The 24,210-nt window shown below is 36.3% G+C and overlaps 3 protein-coding genes and 2 long non-coding RNA genes across 5 annotated transcripts; 2 read left to right on the top strand and 3 right to left on the bottom strand.

The window, feature by feature from the left end:
* The first annotated feature begins 4,650 nt into the window (after positions 1-4,650).
* On the top strand, positions 4,651-7,312 carry LOC119371127 (wall-associated receptor kinase 2). Its single transcript, XM_089717392.1, has 3 exons — positions 4,651-5,568; positions 5,673-5,822; positions 5,916-7,312. The coding sequence occupies exons 1-3, from the start codon at positions 4,674-4,676 to the stop codon at positions 7,073-7,075; spliced, it is 2,205 nt and encodes a 734-aa protein (XP_089573518.1). The 5' UTR covers positions 4,651-4,673; the 3' UTR covers positions 7,076-7,312.
* A 2,264-nt stretch (positions 7,313-9,576) lies between these two features.
* Positions 9,577-11,727, bottom strand: LOC149498712 (uncharacterized). Its single transcript, XR_016322432.1, has 2 exons — positions 11,248-11,727; positions 9,577-9,766 (listed from the first exon to the last, which is right to left on the bottom strand). It is a non-coding gene; the product is annotated as an uncharacterized LOC149498712 (long non-coding RNA).
* A 4,870-nt stretch (positions 11,728-16,597) lies between these two features.
* Positions 16,598-18,741, bottom strand: LOC149498711 (uncharacterized). Its single transcript, XR_016319911.1, has 2 exons — positions 18,269-18,741; positions 16,598-16,787 (listed from the first exon to the last, which is right to left on the bottom strand). It is a non-coding gene; the product is annotated as an uncharacterized LOC149498711 (long non-coding RNA).
* A 1,953-nt stretch (positions 18,742-20,694) lies between these two features.
* Positions 20,695-23,452, top strand: LOC105629429 (wall-associated receptor kinase 2-like). Its single transcript, XM_089719251.1, has 3 exons — positions 20,695-21,682; positions 21,791-21,940; positions 22,036-23,452. The coding sequence occupies exons 1-3, from the start codon at positions 20,800-20,802 to the stop codon at positions 23,193-23,195; spliced, it is 2,193 nt and encodes a 730-aa protein (XP_089575377.1). The 5' UTR covers positions 20,695-20,799; the 3' UTR covers positions 23,196-23,452.
* Positions 23,453-23,496: 44 nt separating this feature from the next.
* Positions 23,497-24,144, bottom strand: LOC119371125 (protein CHLORORESPIRATORY REDUCTION 42, chloroplastic-like). The gene is made up of 2 exons (XM_089719253.1): positions 23,802-24,144; positions 23,497-23,704 (listed from the first exon to the last, which is right to left on the bottom strand). Exons 1-2 carry the CDS (start codon positions 24,068-24,070, stop codon positions 23,602-23,604), a joined length of 372 nt encoding a protein of 123 aa, XP_089575379.1. The 5' UTR covers positions 24,071-24,144; the 3' UTR covers positions 23,497-23,601.
* Positions 24,145-24,210: the final 66 nt, after the last annotated feature.

The raw sequence follows: 24,210 nt of genomic DNA, 5'->3' as shown, positions 1-24,210 counted from the left end.
AACTTGAATTCGAGCTTTAAAGAAGGCAAAATGATACATATTTTGGATATTTTATTCACTGATGAGTAGAAATTATAAGGGGCAGTTCAGATCTTTCTTACACAATAGACGGCAAATGGAGCTTTTTCCGAATGGAGGGAATCATAATCATATAAAGACATAAGTTAGGGCCCTGAAAGTTATTTTATCAAATTAGAGGGATGTAAATGTTAGTTACACAATAATAAGTTGGGAATGTTAATGTATTTTTTATCGAAAACTAACATTTTATTGTTCTGTTTGAAGATGATATTTAATAAAAAATATAAATCTTCGTAATGATAACTAATTATTTATCTGATTTGGACGTCAAAAATAACTTTTCTGGGATTTTCTATACCTAAATTGCCTTTTAAGAATTTGATACATGTGATGTGTATAGACGAGTTTCCAAAACTATGGGTCAATAATTTAGTAATGTGTTGCACTGTCAACCTTCATTTGTAGAAAATCCATATCTATCTCTAACTAAATAAAATCAAATATCATACATTCTAAATTCTCATGAGAGAAGGACAAAAAATATATAAATCAATGAAATATCTATCTCGAGACAAATAATAATAGCACGCAAAAAAAATAAAGAAAAAAAAGAAGATGGAAATACACATATTTAAGTTTATCAACAAGACAGCTCCAATCTAAAATTAGAATTAAATGATGACAGGCTTTTTGAGCAAGTGTACGAAATTGTACAAGTAATAGAAGTGAGTAGCGTATCGTTCCATAAAAATTGTATACCAAGTATTAAAATTGTGTTAACCTATTATTATTTAAACGACAATAAAGAGAATGTATTTGAAAATAAAAGAATTAAAGTAAAAACAATAAGAATGAGATCAAGCAAGAATTTGTTGAAAAGAAATCAAGGTTTGAAAGTTATTAGAGATTTTGACTTCACTTAATTCTATCCAGTTTATCCTATTAGTTTGATAATCAATTTTAATTATTGAAAAAGGAGAAATAACCCTAAAATCGCTAAAAAGCTCTCTCGATGTTTTATTAGCTATTTTAACCCAATTCAATTATCCATCTGTCAATGACGCAACCAAACATAGATTAAATCATTAAATTCTTGTGATTATTGAGGAATCCACAAATTAAGGCCTTTAATTTTATGACAACCTACCACGAGTCAAACCATCTAGCTCTCGCATCAAATTATTATTCCTATGAAATTTATTATCCTGTTCATATCAAAAATCCTTCTCTTGACAGTGATTAATGAAATAAATCAATCAAAGGGAGAAACTCCGCTTAGAAGCATTAAGATTAATAATAAATTTTATTTGAATAAAGAAAATCAAATCTAATATTATAAACTGGAATTGAAGTCAAGCTACATCATATATCCAGTAAAAAGATTTAGTTCGACATAGTAAATAAATTAAACTCAATTAAACTTGTAAATAATTCCACAATGAATAATAAACAAGAAGAGAGTTTAGAAATAAAAACTAGTCAACTATTAGCTTGAGCAGCTTCCTTGAATCTTGACACCAATTTTGAGCACTTGAAGTTTTAAAGAAAGAGAAAACTATGTAGAGATCAATAGATGGAACTTTTTGAGCTGAAGCACCTTCTTGATTATTCCCTGAAGGATTCGCGCTGGCAGCCATAGACAAGAAGAAACCAAAGCAAACCAAAGCGAGAAAACACAGTAACAATTACCAGTTGCTTGCAATTATATGTATACGTGACTGAATTTTTCTGTTGTTCCACTAAATTCCAAAAAAAGTTTCCCTATAAAACTTGATAGGATATGGATACTAATGTAAATCCAGCTTCTTCGTTAAATTTACTTGTTTTTTCTTTTTGTTCACCAAACACAAAGTATCAAGTATGTAGATATGAAGAAGGGTCCATTCCAGTCTTTATATTTCGTTTTTTTTATAAATTTTTATATTTTTCATTAAATAAATTATTGATTTATATTCGTTTGACGTACCTCTTTGATAATACTAGAATATATTCTAAATATTTCATATATATTTTTTATATAAAACATAAATCCCTAAGAAATCTATTGAAATCACAGTATGAATTATATCTCCTCAAACTCCTCTAACATCTCTGAAAATCCTCCATTAATCTCTATTGTCTCATCTACAAAAACAAACTAACGGATTGTGTTCTAAATTTATATATGCACAGCGGCTCAGACTGGATATGTAAAAAAAAATCTATCGGTTCGATTTCCACTAAATACACCTGCAGGAGAGATAAAAAGTTTTAAATGTGACTAAATCTCGAATTGAATTTAGTCGGTCTCTAGTAATACAGTCTAATACCAATAGTTTATATTTTAAAAATTTATATATATAGAAAGAAAAGGGGACGAGGCAGATAATCATAAAATTTCTCTCCTCTTTCATTATTTTTCTCAATTCTCTCCAAACACTCGACAAAACACATCTTATCATTTTTTTCAGAATTTATCATATCTATATCAATTATATTTTCGGTATTTTCTCATGGTTTGTATCTATCTTGCATTGAGAGTTAGCTCTTTATTTTATATAGAGTATTTTGTCTTCTTTCTTTACATTTGGTTTGTTTTTATTTAGAATTATGTGTAATCTATGGAGAATTTATTATATAAATTATAATCTTTATCTCTTAGAGTTTGATACCGCAATTTGTCTTTGTTATAAACAATTAATTTATAGCTAATCAAGCCGGGAGCATAAAAAAATAAAAATTTGTCTAGTTAGTTACTCTAAAGGTCAATAAATTTTTTAAGTTCACTTTTCAATTTAAAAAAAAAAAATTTATCTAACTAGTTACTTTATAGGTCAATCCATTTTTTTAAATTTAATTTTCAATTTTTTATTAATATCTGATTACTTCAGTGAAGTGATGCTATTTAGTTATAATAGTTTTATTTTATGTTTAGTTTTTAGGAGAGCCATTAGGTTCTCTATATATTATTTATGTTTATTTAAATTTATTAACGAGATAATAATATATTATATAAAAAAATGTAAAATTCAGTAAATTAGCACTAATCAGGTCAATAATTTTAGTTATTTAAATTTATAAAGTTAGAAATATTATAATTAAAATTTACAGCAGAATAATAAAATTTATAAAGTTAGATAATAATATATTATAGTTTATTTTGAATCATTTAAACTGGATTTTATTTTAATATATATAAGAAAATTAGCTTTAACATTTTTATGAATAATAAAAATTATTTTTCTATTTTTACAATGCTATTGGAATTTAGTTATGATTTTAGGTAGGTAGTCATGTAATTAGGATATCATTTTGGTTTAGGAGAGAATGTTTAAAGGGGTCAAATCCAATTAATTGACTAGGAGTAATATCAAACAATAATTAAAACGTCATTCGTAACGTTTTCATTTTTTAATAAAAGGCCAACTTTTCCAACTTGGTATGTTAAGTCAGTCAACTGACGGACCAAGTCTTTGCTATTAGAAATAACATCATAATTTCCATTTAAAAATTAAAAAGAAAAAAAATTATTAGTTTCTGATTAACGCGTTGAAGACTTTTAATAACCTGTCAATTTACATATACTAATACTAATATTAACATCAGTGAATAGTCAATAAAACTAATTAGGTGTTCTCTGATTAGTCTTTTTATCTTTTGTGGAAAATATAGAAAGTTCGAGTTTTCTCCGTCATAAAGGTTATCGCAAATTTGGTGAATGTTATTTAAAGGGGAGAGCTAGCTCATACTGTATAGTTCACAATGTTATTTCGGCCAATTAAACTTTCTATATATAAAAAAAATGAATAGTTAATAAACATTTCTTAATTTATTTAATTTTTTAATAATTGTTATTATTGAAATATTTATTTGATTAATCATTTAATTAATATTTAGTTATTTGACACAATCTAGGTGAGAAAAAAAAAAAAGAGAACCGGCTCTCCTTATCAAGGGATTTGGTGAATTTTACATATATATTTATGAAAAATGATGAATTTTCTCAACAAAAAAAAAAAAAAATGCATCCATGATTTTTGAAGTTTAAAAATATTTGGATCTATGATTTTTTTTATTCATTAAAAATACACACATTCTAGTACTAGTGAATAAATATAAGTTTTGGTTGTGTTGTTTGTTCTATTTTTACTATTGGTGCTTGACTGTGTCAAAACGTAGTACAATAGTTAGCTACAATGCATCTTTCAACTTGTAGAAAACATTCAGTATCAATCCGTATCCTAACGTAGAATTTAATGTGTGATACTGTAGAATTTCCTGCTCAGCAACAATTTTTCAGGACAGTTTAATTCGGCTCGGGATTAGTAATAATTAAAATCTTTTCACCATTCTCTGCAAGTGTGTTTAGTGGGAATCGAATCCGAGAGCTTTTCTCTCGTGCCTAGTCTGCGCGGCTAATATTTCCCAAAATTCCGTTGAATTTTCAATTTTGAAAATTTAATAATATTTAAAAATATTTCAATAATTTCATTGGTGAATATAAGTCTGTCTTACATATCAACATCAACAGGTACAATGAATGAAGTTGGCAAGCAGGCAGAAATTTACTTGGTCAACTCTTCTTCTTATCTTCCACATACATAGCTAAGACCTTTCCACCTTTCCTTTAAATTTCTTTAGATTGTGTAATTGAGAAATCTGAGAAAGAAAAGATGTTACCTTTCTGGTTTGTGATATTGACATTCATCTCTCAACCCGTAACATCTATTGATGTAATTTCTTCTAGTTGTCCTGAAAGATGTGGGGACGTTCTTGTTCCATACCCATTTGGAATCAACTTCACATCTGGAATTTCTAATCCCTACAATTGTGCGCTAAACAAGCATTTCATCTTAACTTGCAATGTAAGTGATGATCCTCCGACTCTATTTTTTGGGGAAAACATGCCTATTCACAATATATCAATAGAAGAAGGAACCATCTCCGTGCGAATTGAATCAGCAAACAATTGCTACAACGAGACAGGAATAACGTACAATTTTAGTCAATATATTAGAATGAAAGGCGGCCGGCCAGTTCGGTTCTCTGATACTCGGAACAAGTTCACTGTAGTTGGTTGCGATACTTTAGCCTTAATGGAAGATGACGAAGAGACTTTTGGTAGCGGCTGTATTTCGATGTGCGACAGTAATGTTACTCTAGAAGGTTCTTGCTCAGGCCGTGGATGCTGCCAGACACCGCTGCCGCGAAATCTTACAACAATAAACATTCAACTCTCAAGCCTTTATAATCATAGCAGGGTTTGGCAGTTTAATCCGTGTGAATTTGCGTTTCTAGCCGATGAAAGGACTTTTAACTTTTCGAATCTGCAGCTCTCTTCTTATCCATATTCGCTAGAGACTAAAGAATATTTTACAACTGATGTTGTGATTGAATGGGCAGTAAGAGAGGAGACATGTGAAGAGGCGAAATCGACCTCAAATGCGGATAAAAAATATGCTTGTGGCCCAAATACTGATTGTATATACTCTGAAAATGTCGGAGGATATCGGTGCAACTGCACAGATGGATTTACAGGAAATCCTTATCTTCCACAGGGATGCCAAGGTAGTTATTCAAAGCAATCATCCTCGTTTTATTGTTCTTTGGCTTTTTCATTTTTCTTGGTTTCTATTCCTTCTCTAATGAATCACTCCATATCTATATAACAGACATTGATGAGTGCAAAGAACCAGACAGGTACAAGTGCGATGGTACTTGCAAGAATACATATGGGAACTACACATGCAGTTGCCCACTTGGGATGCGTGGTGATGGTAAAGTTGGCTGTCAAGGGTTTCGCATTACGACTATTGCTGCGAGTACTATCTCAATTCATTATCCTCTTGCTTTCCTTATTTAATATTAATTAAGTTTTAACCATCAATAACTGATCTTTCATTTTGTTTAAATAGTTGTTGGAGGGGTTGCATCCATTATGGTTATCGCTTTCCTGATCATCATTCTATACAAGAGGCGAAGAAACGAGAGGAATTTTTTGAAAAATGGCGGCTTGTTGTTGAAGCACCAAAGGGTAAGAATCTTCACAGAAGCAGAATTAGTGAAGGCTACTAAAAATTATGATCAAAGTTTACTTCTTGGCGAAGGAGGTTTCGGATATGTTTATAAAGGAGTTTTAGCAGATAACACCCAAGTTGCAGTAAAGAAGCCTAAAGATAAAGACAAAACTCAAATAAATCAAGAATTTCAACAAGAACTTGGCATTGTTTCACAAGTTAACCATAGAAATGTTGTCAAGGTATTAGGCCTTTGTTTGGAGACTAACGTTCCTTTATTAGTTTACGAATTCATTTCCCATGGAACCCTTTCCCAGCATATCCATTACAACAGGTCTAAAATATTAGCCACATGGAAAAATCGTCTAAGAGTAGCAGCAGAGACTGCGCTTGCACTTGATTATTTGCATTCTTTAGCAGATCCCCCAATTATCCATGGCGATGTCAAGTCATGTAATATACTCTTAGACGATACTTACACTGCTAAAGTATCTGATTTTGGAGCTTCAGTACTAATTTCTCCAGGTCAATCTGATATGGCCACAAGAATACAAGGGACTATTGGATATTTAGATCCAGAGTATCTTATGACAGGTAATTTAACTGAAAAGAGCGATGTCTATAGCTTTGGAGTGGTTCTTGTTGAACTATTAACAGGGGAGAAACCAAATTCTAGCGCAAGATCTGGCGAAAAGAGTAACATCATTCAATATTTTCTCTCATCTCTAGAAAATAATGAGCTATCTAGGATACTTTGTTTTGATGTAGCTAGTGAGACTGAAATGGAAGAGATTGAAGTTTTTGCAGAGCTTGCAAAACAATGCGTACGAGGTAGTGGCATGAAAAGGCCAACTATGAAACAAGTTTCAGAAGAGCTTGGCAGATTGAGAAAATTGCATGAGAGATCACGGGATTATCATCAAAATAGTGAAGAGACTGAACATTTGTTAGGTCAATCATCTTACCGTTCCATTGACATTGAAACTGCAAAGTTGAACCAACAAGAAGTCCTTAGCCTGACAACGTTCGATGTCGAGTACTCTACCGGTAGCATTTGAAGACTCATCAATCATCCAAGGAGCATAATGAAATTTAATGTTAGTTGTCAAAGGGTGTTTATGTCCTTAATCCTAGGAATGTTGTCTCAATAAGGGAAAAAAAATGTCTTTAGATGTTGCATTAAGTTAAATATTGTAAAATAATCATAATTTGGTAAAACTTTGAATGTCATATTGTTAAGTTACGGCATTTTTTCCCCTTATTTGATAAGGAGGGAAAATATTAAAGGAATTAAGGGATAGTTTACTTACATAAAACAGTTTTCTGCTTTCTATTTTCTGTTTTTTAATAAAACAGTTTTTTTACAAAATGAAAACTAGAAAACACAAAATGAAAAATTTGTTCACTTGATAATAATAAAAAAATTATATTTTAATTTAAGTTAACAAATATTATTTATAACTTTCATAATTAAAAGTAATAAAATATTATAAAATAAATTTAGAAATTTGGTATGTAAAAGTTTTTGAATTTTTACTATTGATTGTTTATAATAATAATATCATTTTTTATCATTTTGTAAAATTTTTTAAAAATAAAGGATATAATATATTAATAATAATAAAATTAATTATTTATTAAAGCATAATATAAAATTTTATTTTACTTAAATATTTTTATTTTTTCAAATGAAAATATTTTATAGAAAAATTATTTATAGATATTATGATTTTAATTATGAAAATGTCATTTTAAAAAAAGTGGAAAACACGACTCCGGAGCAGGACTAATTACAGGACTTCTTAGACAAAGGGGTATACCTTTGGATTTTTGGCCTGGAAGCTTCGGCATGATATGACTCGAGCAAGATTTCAATGCTTCCTACAGGTCAATAAAAGAAATATTATAGTCTTAAAATATCATGCCAAGCAATAAAAAGAGAGATATTAGGTCAAAATTGTCAAACTCTTCTAGAGTGACACTGATTTTAGGGATCAATTTATGTTGCGTATGTAATTCTTAATGAGACATCAAGCAGGTGAGATAAGCATGTCTGATAGAGCACAAGACTCTAGAATATCACTTAGGTGACCCAATACAAGCTAGCCATAAGACGTACAAAAGATATCGGCTCCTGAGCAGGACTTATTACTGGGCTTCTTAGACCAAAGAGGTATACCTTTTAATTTTTGGGCCAGAAGATCCTGTATCAAAAGGCCTGAGAAAGCTTTTAATGTTTCCTACAGGTCAATAGATGAAGTATTATAGTTTCAAAATGTCATGCCAAGCAACAGACAGAGAGATATTGGTTCAAAATTATCGAATGCTTCTGAAGTGGCAGGGATTTTGGGGATGAATTTATACTGCGTATGCAATTCTTAAAGGGGTATCGAGTAGACAAGAAAAGTATGTCCTACTGACTGTAAGACCCATACTATCACCTAGAAGACCCAATATGAGTTACCTGTTAGACGTACAGAAGATATTGACTCCAGAGCATGACTAGTTACAAGGCTTCTAAGACCAAATAGGTATACTTTTGGATTTTTAGGCCTAGAAGCTCCAGCATGAAATGGCCCAAGCATGATATCAATGCTTCCTAAAGGTCAGTAAATGAAGTATTATAGTCTCAAAATGTCATGTCAAGCAATAGAAAGAGAGATATTGGTTCAAAACTGTCGATTGCTTCTAGAGTGGCACAGATTTTAGGGATGAATTTAAATTGCATATGCAATTCTTAATGAGGCATTGAGCAGGTAAGAAAAGCACATTCAAATGACTATAAGAATCCATACTATCACCTAGAAGCCCCAATACGAGAAGTCCATAAGACGTGCAAAAGGTATCGGCTCCGAAGTAGGACTAGTTATAGGGCTTCTTAAACCAAATAAGTATACCTTTGGATTTTTTGCCCCGAAGCTCCAATATAAAATTGCTCGAGGAAGATTTTAATGCTTCGTACATGTCAATAGATGAAATATTATGGTCTCAAAGTGTCATGCCAAGCAACAGATAGAGAGATATTCAGTCAAAATTGTCAAACGGTTCTGGAGTGGTACGAATTTTGGGGATCAATTTATGTTGCGTATGCAATTCTTAATGAGCCATCAAGCAGGCGAGATAAGCATGTCCGAATGAGCACAAGATCCCATACTATCTCCTAAAAGACTCTATACAAGATGCCCATCAGACGTACATAAGATATCAGCTTCGGAGCAGTACTTCTTAGAGGGCTTATTAGACTAAAGGGGTATACCTTTAGATTTTTTGGCCTGAAAGCTCCAGCGTGAAATTACCCAAGCATGATTTCAATGATTCCTACAGGTCAATAGACAAAGTATTATAGTCTCAAAATATTGTGCTAAGCAATAAATGGAGAGATATTGGGGTCAAAATTGTCGAATGCTTCCGGAGTGGCACAGATTTTGGGAATGTAACACCCCTTCCCGGTTCACCCGTAAACCCGAATGAACCGAGTCGAGATGCTACAAACTGGTTGACTGTATGGTCTGACATGCTGAAAACATACTGTATGTTGAATATAATAACATGCTGGTACTGTTTCCAAAAATAATGTAATTTATATTTACAAAACATGATACAAGTTTACAAAATGAAATGGGCCCAACTGTGTGCCCTGTACATGCCATAAAAAGAAAAACAAAATGAGTTTCTACCCTGAAGACCGAGTCTTCTACAGATGAACTGCAGCAGTTGTACGCGGACTCTCTATGGACCAGTCTCAAAACCTGCGAGTTAAACAGGTAACTCGCTGAGCAAATAATGCTCAGTGGATATCTCAACAAATAAAGAAACAATTAAACACATACATATATAGAAAGAACCATGGAAATATATATGGCACATATAGGCTCACACATTATGATACTTTCATGATATCTTGATTATCTTTTGTACTGTTTATAATCCTGTATAATTCATGAAATGTTATGTCAAGATATCTGAATGGCTCCATAAGGTTATAGTGAAACCGAAGTGATAAGATAAACTGTATGAAACTGGGTAAAACTGTATGTTATAGGCCCCTAACCGGATTCGCCTATGCCAATATTGTCCGTTTTGGTGCCCCTAACCGGATTCGCACCGCACGGTTTAATCATATCCACTCAACGGCCTGTAGCTGGAGTTCCAAACTGTATGGGGCGCAGATCTGCTATTCTATGTCGCGACATAGCCTTATCTACATGGTTTCTACCCAACCTCAATGGAGCTTCATATTAGCATATCAACAATGTAACACAATAGCACATAAATGGTTTTGCAACTTCATAGTTCATCCTATTGATTTGATTTCACACCATCTAAATGCTTACATGTTGTTTGAATCCATGTTCTTATGTTGTATTTTTGTTGTAAAATGATTGGATGCATGCATGTTGAGCAAAGAAATGTGATTACATAGCAATTGAAAGGCAAAAGAGGGTCACAGCACAAGTCGCGACCGCGTATGTGAAAGTCGCGAGCGCGACTTGTGCACCCTAAGAGTCAGTGTGTTTCTGGCTGAAGTCGCGACCGCGCAGCACAAATCGCGAGCGCGAGATGCTTCCCAGGGAGAAGTCGCGAGCGCGTATTCAAACCTCACGAGCGCGAGAAGTGCAATCGAGAGTCAGAGAGGTTTCTGGCTCAAGTCGCGACCGCGCAGCACAAGTCGCGAGCGCGAGATGAAGTCGCGAGCGCGCTTGTGTGATTCGCGAGCGCGAGATGCGCACATTGAGAGTCAGAGAGCTTCTGGCCAAACTCGCGACCGCGCATGTGAAAGTCGCGAGCGCGAGTTGTGCCATTTGAGAGTCAGAGAGCTACCTGACTCAAGTCGCGAGCGCGCAATGGGAAATCGCGAGCGCGACTTGTTTTCCAGTATGCGCGAGCGCGCGACGTGATTCCAGATTGTGCAGTCTGTGTTCTTTTGGCCATAACTCTCAATATACAACTTCAAAGTGAATGATTCAAAAGCCCATGTAAAGCTAACACAGAAAGGAACAAATAACTCTTCTATGACAATTCCTAATTCCATCATTATATGGGTTCAAAATCAAGATGAAGTTGCTGGTAACATTTCCAGCAAACTCTATTTCCGTTTCATATATTCATCCCCTGTTTTCACATCATTTCCAGTACTTCCACCCAACAACAAGCAACATATCATCTCATGAGCAACACTCCACACAATTTTTCATGCAAAGAACATGGGAAATAACAAGAGATATCAAACCTGTCTTGCCACAAAGCTGGGGCTCTGTTTTAACTTCTCTTTTCTGCTACCTTTGAACTTTCTTCTCCTATACACAAGAATTCTCATAACTCATCTCCAATATAACTCAATTAAAGAGTGGATAACATATAACTTCAAGGAATTCTACTTACTTGGAGGTGACTTAGTGCTTAACGTGCATGAAACTTGCAAGGAAACGGGAGGGAAAGTAAGAAGAGAATATGAAAATGGGAAAGTGAGTTGATAAGAACGGGTAGTCTCTAGAAGCAATGACTTGGCTGTGTAACATATCTACTTGGTACCTCAAGTGTACAAAGACACAACTTACTACCCAAGCTATATGTTTGGAGGCAAACAAGTCCTAAACTTTCCATGCAAATAAGTCCACTTATCATCTCATGCTACCCGAACCGGGTTTGGTTCAACCCAACTCACCCTTCCTCTATGATATGACTCAACTCAACGCACTAGGATGTTACAATTCTCCCCTCCTAAATAAAAACTTCGTCCCGAAGTTTACCTGTTGTGAACAGATGCGGATATTGTCGTCTCATGGTTTCTTCTGATTCCCAAGTTGCTTCTTCTGTCTTATGATTCCTCCAAAGAACTTTCACCAATGCTATTTTCTTGTTCCGCAATTCTTTAGTTTCTCTGGCTAGGATCTGAACTGGTTCTTCTTCATACGTGAGATCCGGCTGAATTTCAATCTTGTCTGCTAATAACACATGTGAGGGATCTGATCTGTATCTCCTTAACATTGATACATGAAAGACATTATGGATTCGATCTAAGGTTGGAGGTAATGCTAGGCGATAGGCTAATGGTCCTACGCGTTCAACAATCTCGTATGGACCAATGAACCTAGGGCTAAGCTTACCCTTTTGTCCAAACCTTAGGATCTTCTTCCATGGTGAAACCTTTAAAAATACTTTATCCCCAACTGAATACTCAATGTCTTTTCTCTTTAAATCAGCATAGGATTTCTGTCGATCACTTGCTTCCTTCAGCCGTCTTCTGATGATTTCTACTTTCTCTTCTGTGTCTCTCACCAAATCTGGACCCAAAATCTTCTTCTCACTAAGTTCTGTCCAACATACAGGTGTCCTGCATCTTCTACCATACAATGCTTCATATGGTGCCATCTTGATGCTCGCTTGATAGCTGTTGTTATAGGCGAATTCCATGAGAGATACATATTTGTCCCAACTGCCTTCAAATTCAATAACACATGATCTCAACATGTCTTCCAGGATTTGAATTACTCTTTCTGACTGGCCATCTGTCTGCGGATGAAATGCAGTGCTGAAATGCAGTTTCGTTCCTAATGCCTCTTGAAGTTTACCCCAGAACTTCGATGTAAACCTTGGATCACGATCAGAGATAATGGATGATGGAACTCCATGTAGTCGAACTATCTCACTAACATAAATTTCTACTAACTTGTCCAGAGAATAGTCCGTCTTGACTGGTAGAAAGTGAGCTGACTTAGTTAATCTGTCCACAATTACCCATACTGCATCATGCTTCCGCTGTGTCTGAGGTAAGCCAGTAACAAAGTCCATCGTGATCTGATCCCATTTCCATGTTGGCACTGTTATTGGATGAAGTAACCCGGATGGCAGTTGATGTTCTGCTTTTACTTGTTGACATGTTAAACATCTTGTTACAACATCTCCGATGTCTCTCTTCATGCCCGGCTACCAATAGCCTGTCTTCAAGTCTTGATACATCTTGGTACTACCTGGATGCATTGTATATAGACCGTTATGAGCTTCATGCAAAATCTTTTGTCTGATCTCACCTGTCTATGGAACAACAACTCTGTCTTCATAGAATAAGACTCCACTATTATCCAATCTGAATTTCCCACCATGATCTTCCTGTACTTGTTTAACCCATAGTGCTATTTGTGCATCTTTCTTTTGTGTTTCCGCAACTTCCTGAAGCCAAGATGGCTGGACTTGCATCTGTGTGAGAATAGCTCCTTGCTGTTGTAACTCCATACTGATTCTCATTAAGCTCAAAGCATACAAGGATTTCCGGCTAAGGGCATCCGCTACCACATTAGCCTTGCCCGGATGATAATTAATGACATAATCATAATTAGCCAGAATCTGCATCCACTTCCGTTGTCTTGAATTCAAGTCCTTCTGTGTTGGTAAGTACTTTAAACTCTGATGATCTGTGTAAATGTAGCACTTTTCACCATACAGATAATGCCGCCATACTTTAAATGCTAGAACAATGGCTGCTAGTTCTAAATCATGGGTTGGATAATTCAACTCATGTGGTTTCAATTGTCTGGAGACATAGGCGACCACTTTCTTATCTTGCATGAGCACACATCCTAACCCAGTATGAGAGGCATCACTGTAAATCTCAAAGTCTTTACCTGACACTGGCTGAGTTAACACTGGTGCTTCAGTCAACGTTCTCTTCAAAGTGTCAAAACTCTGCTGACATCTATTATCCCAATGGAATACAACCTCTTTCTTCAATAATCTTGTTAAAGGTGATGCAATGATGGAGAATCCCTTTACAAACCTTCTGTAATAACCGGCTAAACCCAGAAAACTTCGAACTTCTGTAACATTCCTGGGTGGTCTCCAATCAACAATAGCCTCAATCTTCTTAGGATCCACTCTGATACCCTCTGATGACACCACATGTCCTAAGAAAGAAACTTCTTCTAGCCAAAACTCACACTTACTGAGCTTAGCATACAGCTGTTTATCTCTCAAAGTCTGAAGTACAATCCGTAAATGCTTATCATGTTCTGCCCTGTCTCTGGAGTAGACCAAAATGTCATCTATAAACACCACCACAAACTGATCCAGGTATGAATGAAACACGCGGTTCATGAGATCCATGAAAACCGCTGGTGCATTTGTGAGACCGAATGGCATTACTAAAAATTCAAAGTGACCATATCGGGTCCTGAATGCAGTCTTGGAGATATCTTCTTCCTTTATCCGCAACTGGTGGTATCCTGATCGAAGGTCGATCTTAGAAAACATACCTGCACCTTTTAACTGATCAAACAAATCGTCGATTCGAGGCAATGGATACTTATTCTTGATTGTCAGTTTATTCAACTGTCTATAATCAATGCACAGTCTGAGTGATCCATCTTTCTTCTTAACGAATAAGACCGGTGCTCCCCAAGGTGATACACTGGGTCTGATAAAGCCTTTGTCTAATAACTCCTGCAGCTGAATCTTTAACTCTTTTAACTCTGCTGGTGCCATTCTGTAAGGTGCAATAGATACTGGTGCTGCTCCAGGATAGACATCTATGGTAAACTCCACTTCCCTCCTTGGTGGTAACCCTGGTAACTCATCTGGAAATACATCTGGATAATCACACACTGTTGGTATGTCTTCCACTTTCAACTTTTCTTTCTCTACTTGTAACGCACATACCAAGTATGCTTCACAACCCTTTTGAATTAATCTCTTTGCTGCCATGGCTGATATCACATTACTCAAAAACTCTCGCCGCTTCCCAACTACTGTAATCTCTTCCCCTGCTGGTGTAGATAATGTCACCCTTTTCTTTGCACAATCAACTAGAGCATTATGTCTAGATAGCCAATCCATACCCAAAATAACATCAAATTCTCTAAATGGCAACTCCATAAGATCTCCTGGAAATTCCTTTCCATGAATAACAATTGGACAGTCTTTGATCACTGTATGAGTTGTTACTACATCTCCTAATGGATTGGTAACCAACATACCCTGACCCACATGTGCAACCGCTAACCCTTTAACCCAAGGTTTAGGTACACTAATGTATGAATGAGATGAGCCAGGATCAATTAAAGTATAAACTACATGCTCAAATAAAGAAAACTCACCAACTATAACATCTGGAGCTTCCTCCTCTTCTCTGGCTCGCATAGTATAAACCCTGGCTGGACCCCTAGTATCGGGTCTGTTCACAGTCTCTGATTGCTGTCTCTGCACTCCAGAGGGCTCACCTCTACCTCTACTTGCTATGAACTGGGTAGGAACTCTTGCCTTCTTTGGACAGTCTTTCTTCTGATGGTCTGATGCTCCGAATATCCAACATTTACCGGTCACCAACCAACAATCTCCACCATGTCGTCTACCACAATGCTCACAAGGTGGATACGGATAACCGGCTGACTCTGCACCTCTACCGGTGCCTCTACCAGTTCCTCTGCCTGAACCTCGAATACCACCGGCAGAACTAGCCACAACTGATGCTGCTGGTGCATGAACACCCCTAGCTATGCCTTGGCTAAAAGAAGGTCTAGAACCAGCTGAACTACTAGCACCTCTGAATCTCTTGCTTTCTGACTGGGATATACTGGGTGCACTCTGAGTCTGGTCTCTCCTCTGCTGAGACCGCTGGCGTCTAGAACGCTGATTGGCCTGTATTCGCTCTATCTCTTGAGCTGCCTCTACCAAGGCTGAGAATTCTCTGAATCTGGAAGCTACCACTCCCATCTGAATCTCATCATTCAGGCCTTCTTGAAACTTCTTACACCTTTCGGCCTCTGTAGACACTATCTGCTTACCATACCTGCTAAGTCTAGTGAATTCTCTTTCGTATTCGGCTACGGACATTCTGTTCTGTCGCAGGTATAAGAATTCCTTTCTTCTCGCATCTAGGTAAGCCTCGGTAATGAACTTCTTCTTGAATTCATCCAAGAAGAATTGCCAAGTACGCTGATCTGCTGTTACTCTCTGTTGCACAGTGGTCCACCATGTATATGCCTCCTCTATCAGCAATGAAGTGGCACAAACCAACTTGTCTTTTGCTGTACACTGCAATTGTTCTAGGACTCTCGATGTCCCATCTAACCAATACTCAGCAAGCTCTGGGCTATCATCTTTACTAGCTTTGAATTCCTTTGCACCATATTTTCTAAGCTTCTCCAGTGGGGGCTTTCTCTCTCTTTCTACTATTACGGGTGCTTGAGGCATCACCCCTGCAATCTGTTGAAAAGTATCTGCAAGTTGCTTTAACAGCACCTCTCTTGAAGCCTCACCCTCCACTGTTCTAGCTTGACCTGGTGCTGCTGGAGCCTCACCCTCCACTGCTCTGGAGGCGTGTGACTCACTTTCACCTTCCTGAGACATCCTCCTAAAATAATAACAACTGCTTAGTTCATCAGGGTAGTCATGGCATGTACATATACTGACTTATGCATGCAAGCCCGGGGAAATTAAACCAGGCTCTGATACCAAAATTTGTAACACCCCTTCCCGGTTCACCCGTAAACCCGAATGAACCGAGTCGAGATGCTACAAACTGGTTGACTGTATGGTCTGACATGCTGAAAACATACTGTATGTTGAATATAATAACATGCTGGTACTGTTTCCAAAAATAATGTAATTTATATTTACAAAACATGATACAAGTTTACAAAATGAAATGGGCCCAACTGTGTGCCCTGTACATGCCATAAAAAGAAAAACAAAATGAGTTTCTACCCTGAAGACCGAGTCTTCTACAGATGAACTGCAGCAGTTGTACGCGGACTCTCTATGGACCAGTCTCAAAACCTGCGAGTTAAACAGGTAACTCGCTGAGCAAATAATGCTCAGTGGATATCTCAACAAATAAAGAAACAATTAAACACATACATATATAGAAAGAACCATGGAAATATATATGGCACATATAGGCTCACACATTATGATACTTTCATGATATCTTGATTATCTTTTGTACTGTTTATAATCCTGTATAATTCATGAAATGTTATGTCAAGATATCTGAATGGCTCCATAAGGTTATAGTGAAACCGAAGTGATAAGATAAACTGTATGAAACTGGGTAAAACTGTATGCTATAGGCCCCTAACCGGATTCGCCTATGCCAATATTGTCCGTTTTGGTGCCCCTAACCGGATTCGCACCGCACGGTTTAATCATATCCACTCAACGACCTGTAGCCGGAGTTCCAAACTGTATGGGGCGCAGATCTGCTATTCTATGTCGTGACATAGCCTTATCTACATGGTTTCTACCCAACCTCAATGGAGCTTCATATTAGCATATCAACAATGTAACACAATAGCACATAAATGGTTTTGCAACTTCATAGTTCATCCTATTGATTTGATTTCACACCATCTAAATGCTTACATGTTGTTTGAATCCATGTTCTTATGTTGTGTTTTTGTTGTAAAATGATTGGATGCATGCATGTTGAGCAAAGAAATGTGATTACATAGCAATTGAAAGGCAAAAGAGGGTCACAGCACAAGTCGCGACCGCGTATGTGAAAGTCGCGAGCGCGACTTGTGCACCCTAAGAGTCAGTGTGTTTCTGGCTGAAGTCGCGACCGCGCAGCACAAATCGCGAGCGCGAGATGCTTCCCAGGGAGAAGTCGCGAGCGCGTATTCAAACCTCGCGAGCGCGAGAAGTGCAATCGAGAGTCAGAGAGGTTTCTGGCTCAAGTCGCGACCGCGCAGCACAAGTCGCGAGCGCGAGATGAAGTCGCGAGCGCGCTTGTGTGATTCGCGAGCGCGAGATGCGCACATTGAGAGTCAGAGAGCTTCTGGCCAAACTCGCGACCGCGCATGTGAAAGTCGCGAGCGCGAGTTGTGCCATTTGAGAGTCAGAGAGCTACCTGACTCAAGTCGCGAGCGCGCAATGGGAAATCGCGAGCGCGACTTGTTTTCCAGTATGCGCGAGCGCGCGACGTGATTCCAGATTGTGCAGTCTGTGTTCTTTTGGCCATAACTCTCAATATACAACTTCAAAGTGAATGATTCAAAAGCCCATGTAAAGCTAACACAGAAAGGAACAAATAACTCTTCTATGACAATTCCTAATTCCATCATTATATGGGTTCAAAATCAAGATGAAGTTGCTGGTAACATTTCCAGCAAACTCTGTTTCCGTTTCATATATTCATCCCCTGTTTTCACATCATTTCCAGTACTTCCACCCAACAACAAGCAACATATCATCTCATGAGCAACACTCCACACAATTTTTCATGCAAAGAACATGGGAAATAACAAGAGATATCAAACCTGTCTTGCCACAAAGCTGGGGCTCTGTTTTAACTTCTCTTTTCTGCTACCTTTGAACTTTCTTCTCCTATACACAAGAATTCTCATAACTCATCTCCAATATAACTCAATTAAAGAGTGGATAACATATAACTTCAAGGAATTCTACTTACTTGGAGGTGACTTAGTGCTTAACGTGCATGAAACTTGCAAGGAAACGGGAGGGAAAGTAAGAAGAGAATATGAAAATGGGAAAGTGAGTTGATAAGAACGGGTAGTCTCTAGAAGCAATGACTTGGCTGTGTAACATATCTACTTGGTACCTCAAGTGTACAAAGACACAACTTACTACCCAAGCTATATGTTTGGAGGCAAACAAGTCCTAAACTTTCCATGCAAATAAGTCCACTTATCATCTCATGCTACCCGAACCGGGTTTGGTTCAACCCAACTCACCCTTCCTCTATGATATGACTCAACTCAACGCACTAGGATGTTACAGGGAATGAATTTATATTGCTTATGCAATTCTTAATGAGGCTCGAGCAGGCAAGAAAAGCATGTCCACCTTCCTCAAGACCCATATTAACACCTAAAAGACCCTATATGAGCTGCTTGTCAGACATGTAGAAGATATCGGCTCCAGAATAGGACTAGTTACAGGGCTTCTTAAACCAAAGGGGTATACCTTTGGATTTTTCACTGAAATCTCCAGCATGAAATGGTCCGAATAAGATTTCAATGCTTTCTATAGGTCAATAGACGAAATATTATAGCCTCAAAATGTTGTGCCAAGCAACATACAAAGAGATATTAGGTCAAAACTGTCGAATGCTTTCGGAGTGGCATAGATTTTAGATATCAATTTATGTTGTATATGCAATTTTTAAAGAGATATCGAGCAGGTGAAATAAGCATGTCCAGCTAAGCACAAAACCTCATAATATCACTTAGAAGATCCTATACGAGCTGGTCACAAGACGTACAGAAGATATTAGTTCTTGAGCAAGACTTGTTATAGGGCTTTTTAGACCAAAGGGGTATACCTTTAGATATTTTGGTCAGAAGCTCCGGTATGAAATGGCCTGAGCAAGATTTCAATGCTTCCTACTGATTAATAGACGAAGTATTATAGTTTCAAAATGTCATGCCAAGCAATAGATAAAAAAATATTTGGTCAAAACTGTTGAATGCTTTCAGAGTGGTACAGATTTTGCATATGCAATTCTTGTTGATTTAGGGATTCCTATTCAATCCATGTTATGTCCAACATGTTTTTATTTCTAAACCACGATTTATGTATGTAAAAGATTGGGTTTGAGTAAAAAAATTACTAACTCGTTTATCCATTATGGATATTTTAACTCAATAAACTTGATTTAATCTTGATCATGTGCAACCCAAATAAATACACGAATTTATACATTCAAATGGACTGCATCTCTACGAATTTAAACTCTGAGGTAGGAATTTAAAATTTAGGCCCTTCTATCGGGAGACTTTAGAAAATTCTAAATATAAATATATGGTGATACAAAATATTTTTCTTTATATTAATATAGTTTGACAACATAATTAATTAACAATAATGACAATATAAATGTTTCAATTTGACCAATTATAAATATTATTGGTAACATGTTATTACAAGTACAAAGATTCGTTTTTAATATTTAATTTAAGAAATACAGTTATCAAATTATAGACTATATGACTATAACGAAATAATTGGTCAACGAACAAATGGGATTCGCTGTTTGAGTTGAATTCATTCTTAAAATAATCATTTCCTTACCTAATTATAATTATATTACAAACTAATGTTATATTGTTTTGAAAACAAAATATATAATTCTTATTTTAAGATAAGACCTCCCATCTCCTTACACATAAAACAAAATAATTAAAGCTCCCAGGTCCTTAAAAAAAAAAAGCAAAAAATTAGAATGAAAATAAAGTTAAGAATTTAAAATTTATAGCTGTCATTGATTTTCGAAAAAATGAGATGGGACAGTAAAATCCCTTCTTATTTAATCGAAATTTAATGGACTAGTTACACTTAGTAACATTAAGATTTCATGAAATTTTAATGTTGATCCGTTCTTGCCCATCTCCTATTAATAATAATAATAATAATAATAATAACAACATAATTTATAATTTCATGCACAACCTGGCGCACAAATTTTCTTCTTGCTGGCGCCAACTGCCCTTCCCAGACCCTATAGTAATCAACCACCTCCAAGTTCACCAAATATATTAAACAGCCATCTGCTTTGACAACACATACCAATTAATTATATTAAATCTCATTAATCAGTAATTAACAACAAATGACATTGAAATTTCAAATTTCTTACTATTTTTTCTTGCAAGAAAGGGACTCCGTACGAAGCTGGCACAAATTACTTGCCTACTTGGTCAACTCTTTCCCTTACCTAAGACCTTTTCTCTGATATCAATATCATCTTCTTTGCATAACTCATCTGTATAAATACATTATACATGTCTAAGTTTCTTTAGATTGTGTATTTGAAATCTGTCCAAGAAAGATGTTGGCTTTCTGGTTTGTGATATTGCCATTAATATCCCAAACGACAACAGCTACAGATGTAATTTCTGGTTGTCCCGACACATGTGGCACTGTTCATGTTCCATACCCATTTGGAATCAACTTCACTTCTGGAATCTCTAATCCCAACTGCGCACTGAACAGCTTTTTCATGTTTACTTGCAATGTAACCTACGATCCTCCACGTCTATTTTTTGGCCGAAACATGCCTATTCACAACATATCAGTAGAAGAAGGAACGATCTCCGTTCGAATTGACTCGGCATTTAAATGCTACAACAAGGCAGGGTTGACCCTTAAGTTTGATCAAAATATTAGACTGGGAAAGGGCCCGTTTCGGTTCTCCGATACTCGAAACAAGCTCACAGCTATTGGGTGCGATACTTTAGCCCTTATGAGAGATGCTGCAGAGACTTTTGGTAGTGGTTGTGTTTCGTTGTGTGATAAGAATGTTACTCTACAAGGTTCTTGCTCAGGTTTTGGATGCTGTCAAACATCGGTGCCACAAAGTCTTAAAACACTGAGAATTAATCTTGCAAGTCCGAGTAATCACAGCAGCGTTTGGCGGTTTAATCCGTGTGAATTCGCATTTCTAGCTGATGAAAGGACTTTCGATGTTTCAAAGCTGCAACTCTCTGCTCTTCCACGTTCGCCAGTCACAAAACAGTTTGTTTCTTCCGTTGTTGTTCTTGAATGGGTAGTAAGAGAGGAGAGTTGTAAGGCTGCACAATCGAGCTCAAATTCAAATAAATATGCTTGTGGCAGTAATAGTAATTGTACATACTCTGAAAATGGCAAGGGATATCGGTGCATATGCAAAGACGGATTTACAGGAAATCCTTATCTTCCACAAGGTTGCCAAGGTAATAATTAGTTAAGCAAATCATCCTCATTTTTTCTTGTACTTTGACTTTCATTTTTCATTGGTTTTCATTTCTTCTCTAATTAATTACTTCATATCTATATAACAGACATTGATGAGTGCAAAGAACCAGACAAGTACAAATGCGATGGAAGTTGCAAGAATACAATTGGGAGCTACACATGCAGTTGCCCACTTGGAATGCGCGGTGATGGTAAAGTTGGTTGTCAAGGATTTCGCATTACAACTATTGCTGCAAGTACTAATACTATCTCAACTCAATCCTCTTGTTTTTCTTCTTTAATCAAGTTTTTTAACCATCATCAAGTAACTGATCTTTCGACTTTTTTATAGTTGTTGGAGGGGTTGCATCCATTATGATTATCGCCTTACTGATCATCATTTTATACAAGAGGCGAAGAAATGAGAGGAATTTTTTGAAAAATGGCGGCTTGTTGTTGAAGCACCAAAGGGTAAGAATCTTCACAGAAGCAGAATTAGTGAAGGCTACCAAAAATTATGATCCAAGTCTACTTCTTGGCGAAGGAGGTTTTGGATATGTATACAAAGGAGTTTTGGCAGATAACACCCAAGTTGCAGTAAAGAAGCCTAAAGATAAAGACAAGACTCAAATAAATCAAGAATTTCAACAGGAACTTGGCATTGTTTCTCAAGTCAACCATAGAAATGTTGTCAAGGTATTAGGCCTTTGTTTGGAGACTAAAGTTCCTTTATTAGTTTATGAGTTCATTTCCAATGGAACCCTTTTCCAACATATTCATTACAACAAGTCTAAAATATTAGACAACTGGAAATATCGTCTAAGAATAGCTGCAGAGACTGCACTTGCACTTGATTATTTGCATTCTCTAGCAGATCCCCCAATTATCCATGGCGATGTCAAGTCATCCAATATACTCTTAGACGATACTTACACTGCAAAAGTATCTGACTTTGGAGCTTCAGTGCTAATTTCTCCGGGTCAATCTGATATGGCTACAAGAATACAAGGGACTATTGGATATTTAGATCCAGAGTATCTTATGACAGGTAATCTAACTGAAAAGAGCGATGTTTATAGCTTTGGAGTTGTTCTTGTTGAGCTGTTAACAGGCGAGAAACCAAACTCTAGCGGGAGATCTGGAGAAAAGAGCAATATCGTTCACTATTTTCTCTCGTCCCTAGAAAATAATGAGCTATCTCAAACTCTTTCTTTTAATGTAGCCAGTGAAAGTGAAATGGAAGAGATTGAAGTTTTTGCAGAGCTTGCAAAAGAATGCCTACGTGTTAGTGGCATGAAAAGGCCAACTATGAAACAAGTTGCTGAGGAGCTTGGCAGATTGAGAAAATTACATGAGAGTTCATGGGATCATCATAAAAACAGTGAAGAGACTCAGCATCTGTTAGGTGAATCAACTTACTGTTCCATTGACATGGGAACTACAAAGTTGAACCAACATGAAACCCTTAGTATGACAACATTTGATGTCGAGTACTCTACAGATAGCATTTGAATATATTGGTTATAAATTTCTATAACGTTCTTTTTATTATTTGTATATTTGTAGACTCACTTACATAGAAAGGTTCCAATCATCCCAAGGAGTGTTTTGAGGCCTATTTGTAGCAGATTATGCATTGTATTACTGATTTGAGGTTTCGAAATATGATTTGAGTTTATTCATTTTGTGAATTGTGAAGAACATGATAGGTTTTTTGAAGTAAAGAAACATTTTTTTTTTCCCAGGGAGATCACATCGATTGATAAAAGCTAGAGATTTCCAACAAGTTAACTGATTTGGCTAAAAAACTGAATTAAACCCATTAAAAACAGTTTTGATTTTATTCAATTTTTCAAATTGAATTGAAATTTGCATACTTTCATTGACGTTAAGCTTTGAATTGAAAACAGTACAAGTTTCATTCTTGAAGCTCCAAGGGCTTGAAGTATTTGCCATCTATAAGATAGGTTCCAATGCTGAGACGAACTGCCCACACATCCTTGGGCTTTCTCGACACAATTCTGGCCATGGCCATACACTTAAACAAATCAAAAATCAACCAAAAATCATATATGAAGATGGAAAAAGAGAGGAAGAAGAGAAGGGTCAGAAATGCACCTTCCAACATCTCCAGGCTTTACTAACCCAGAATTAACCCTGAGGCAAGGTACTGAAGTTGCAGTCTTTATCATTTTTGGAGCCTCAATAACAACAATAGGAGAGCCTATCTCAAGTTTTTTAAATTTTTCTGGTGATGATTCTTTGGATTCACATTTAGTGACGAAATTGAAGTTTTGGTTCCTAGAACTTGAGTTGGTGAATTGCAAGATTGAATTGTGAAGTTTTGTGCATCGAATTGTAGAGGTAGATGAGAGAGATAATGCCATGAGAATAGAAGATAGAATTTGTATGGTTCATGTAGGATGCGTTGATGTCCTTTTATGATGGATGTGAAAGAGGATGTCCAAATACAAAATATTCACTAATGCCTTCTTATGTAGTCAAATTCATATTATTATTTTACTTC

This window comes from Jatropha curcas, chromosome 1, assembly GCF_041381405.1.
Source record: "Jatropha curcas cultivar XTBG-Jc1 chromosome 1, XTBG_Jcur_1.0, whole genome shotgun sequence".
NCBI lineage: Eukaryota > Viridiplantae > Streptophyta > Magnoliopsida > Malpighiales > Euphorbiaceae > Jatropha > Jatropha curcas.
Note: the sequence above shows the minus strand (reverse complement) of the source record. Positions and strands in the feature narration are given on the sequence as shown.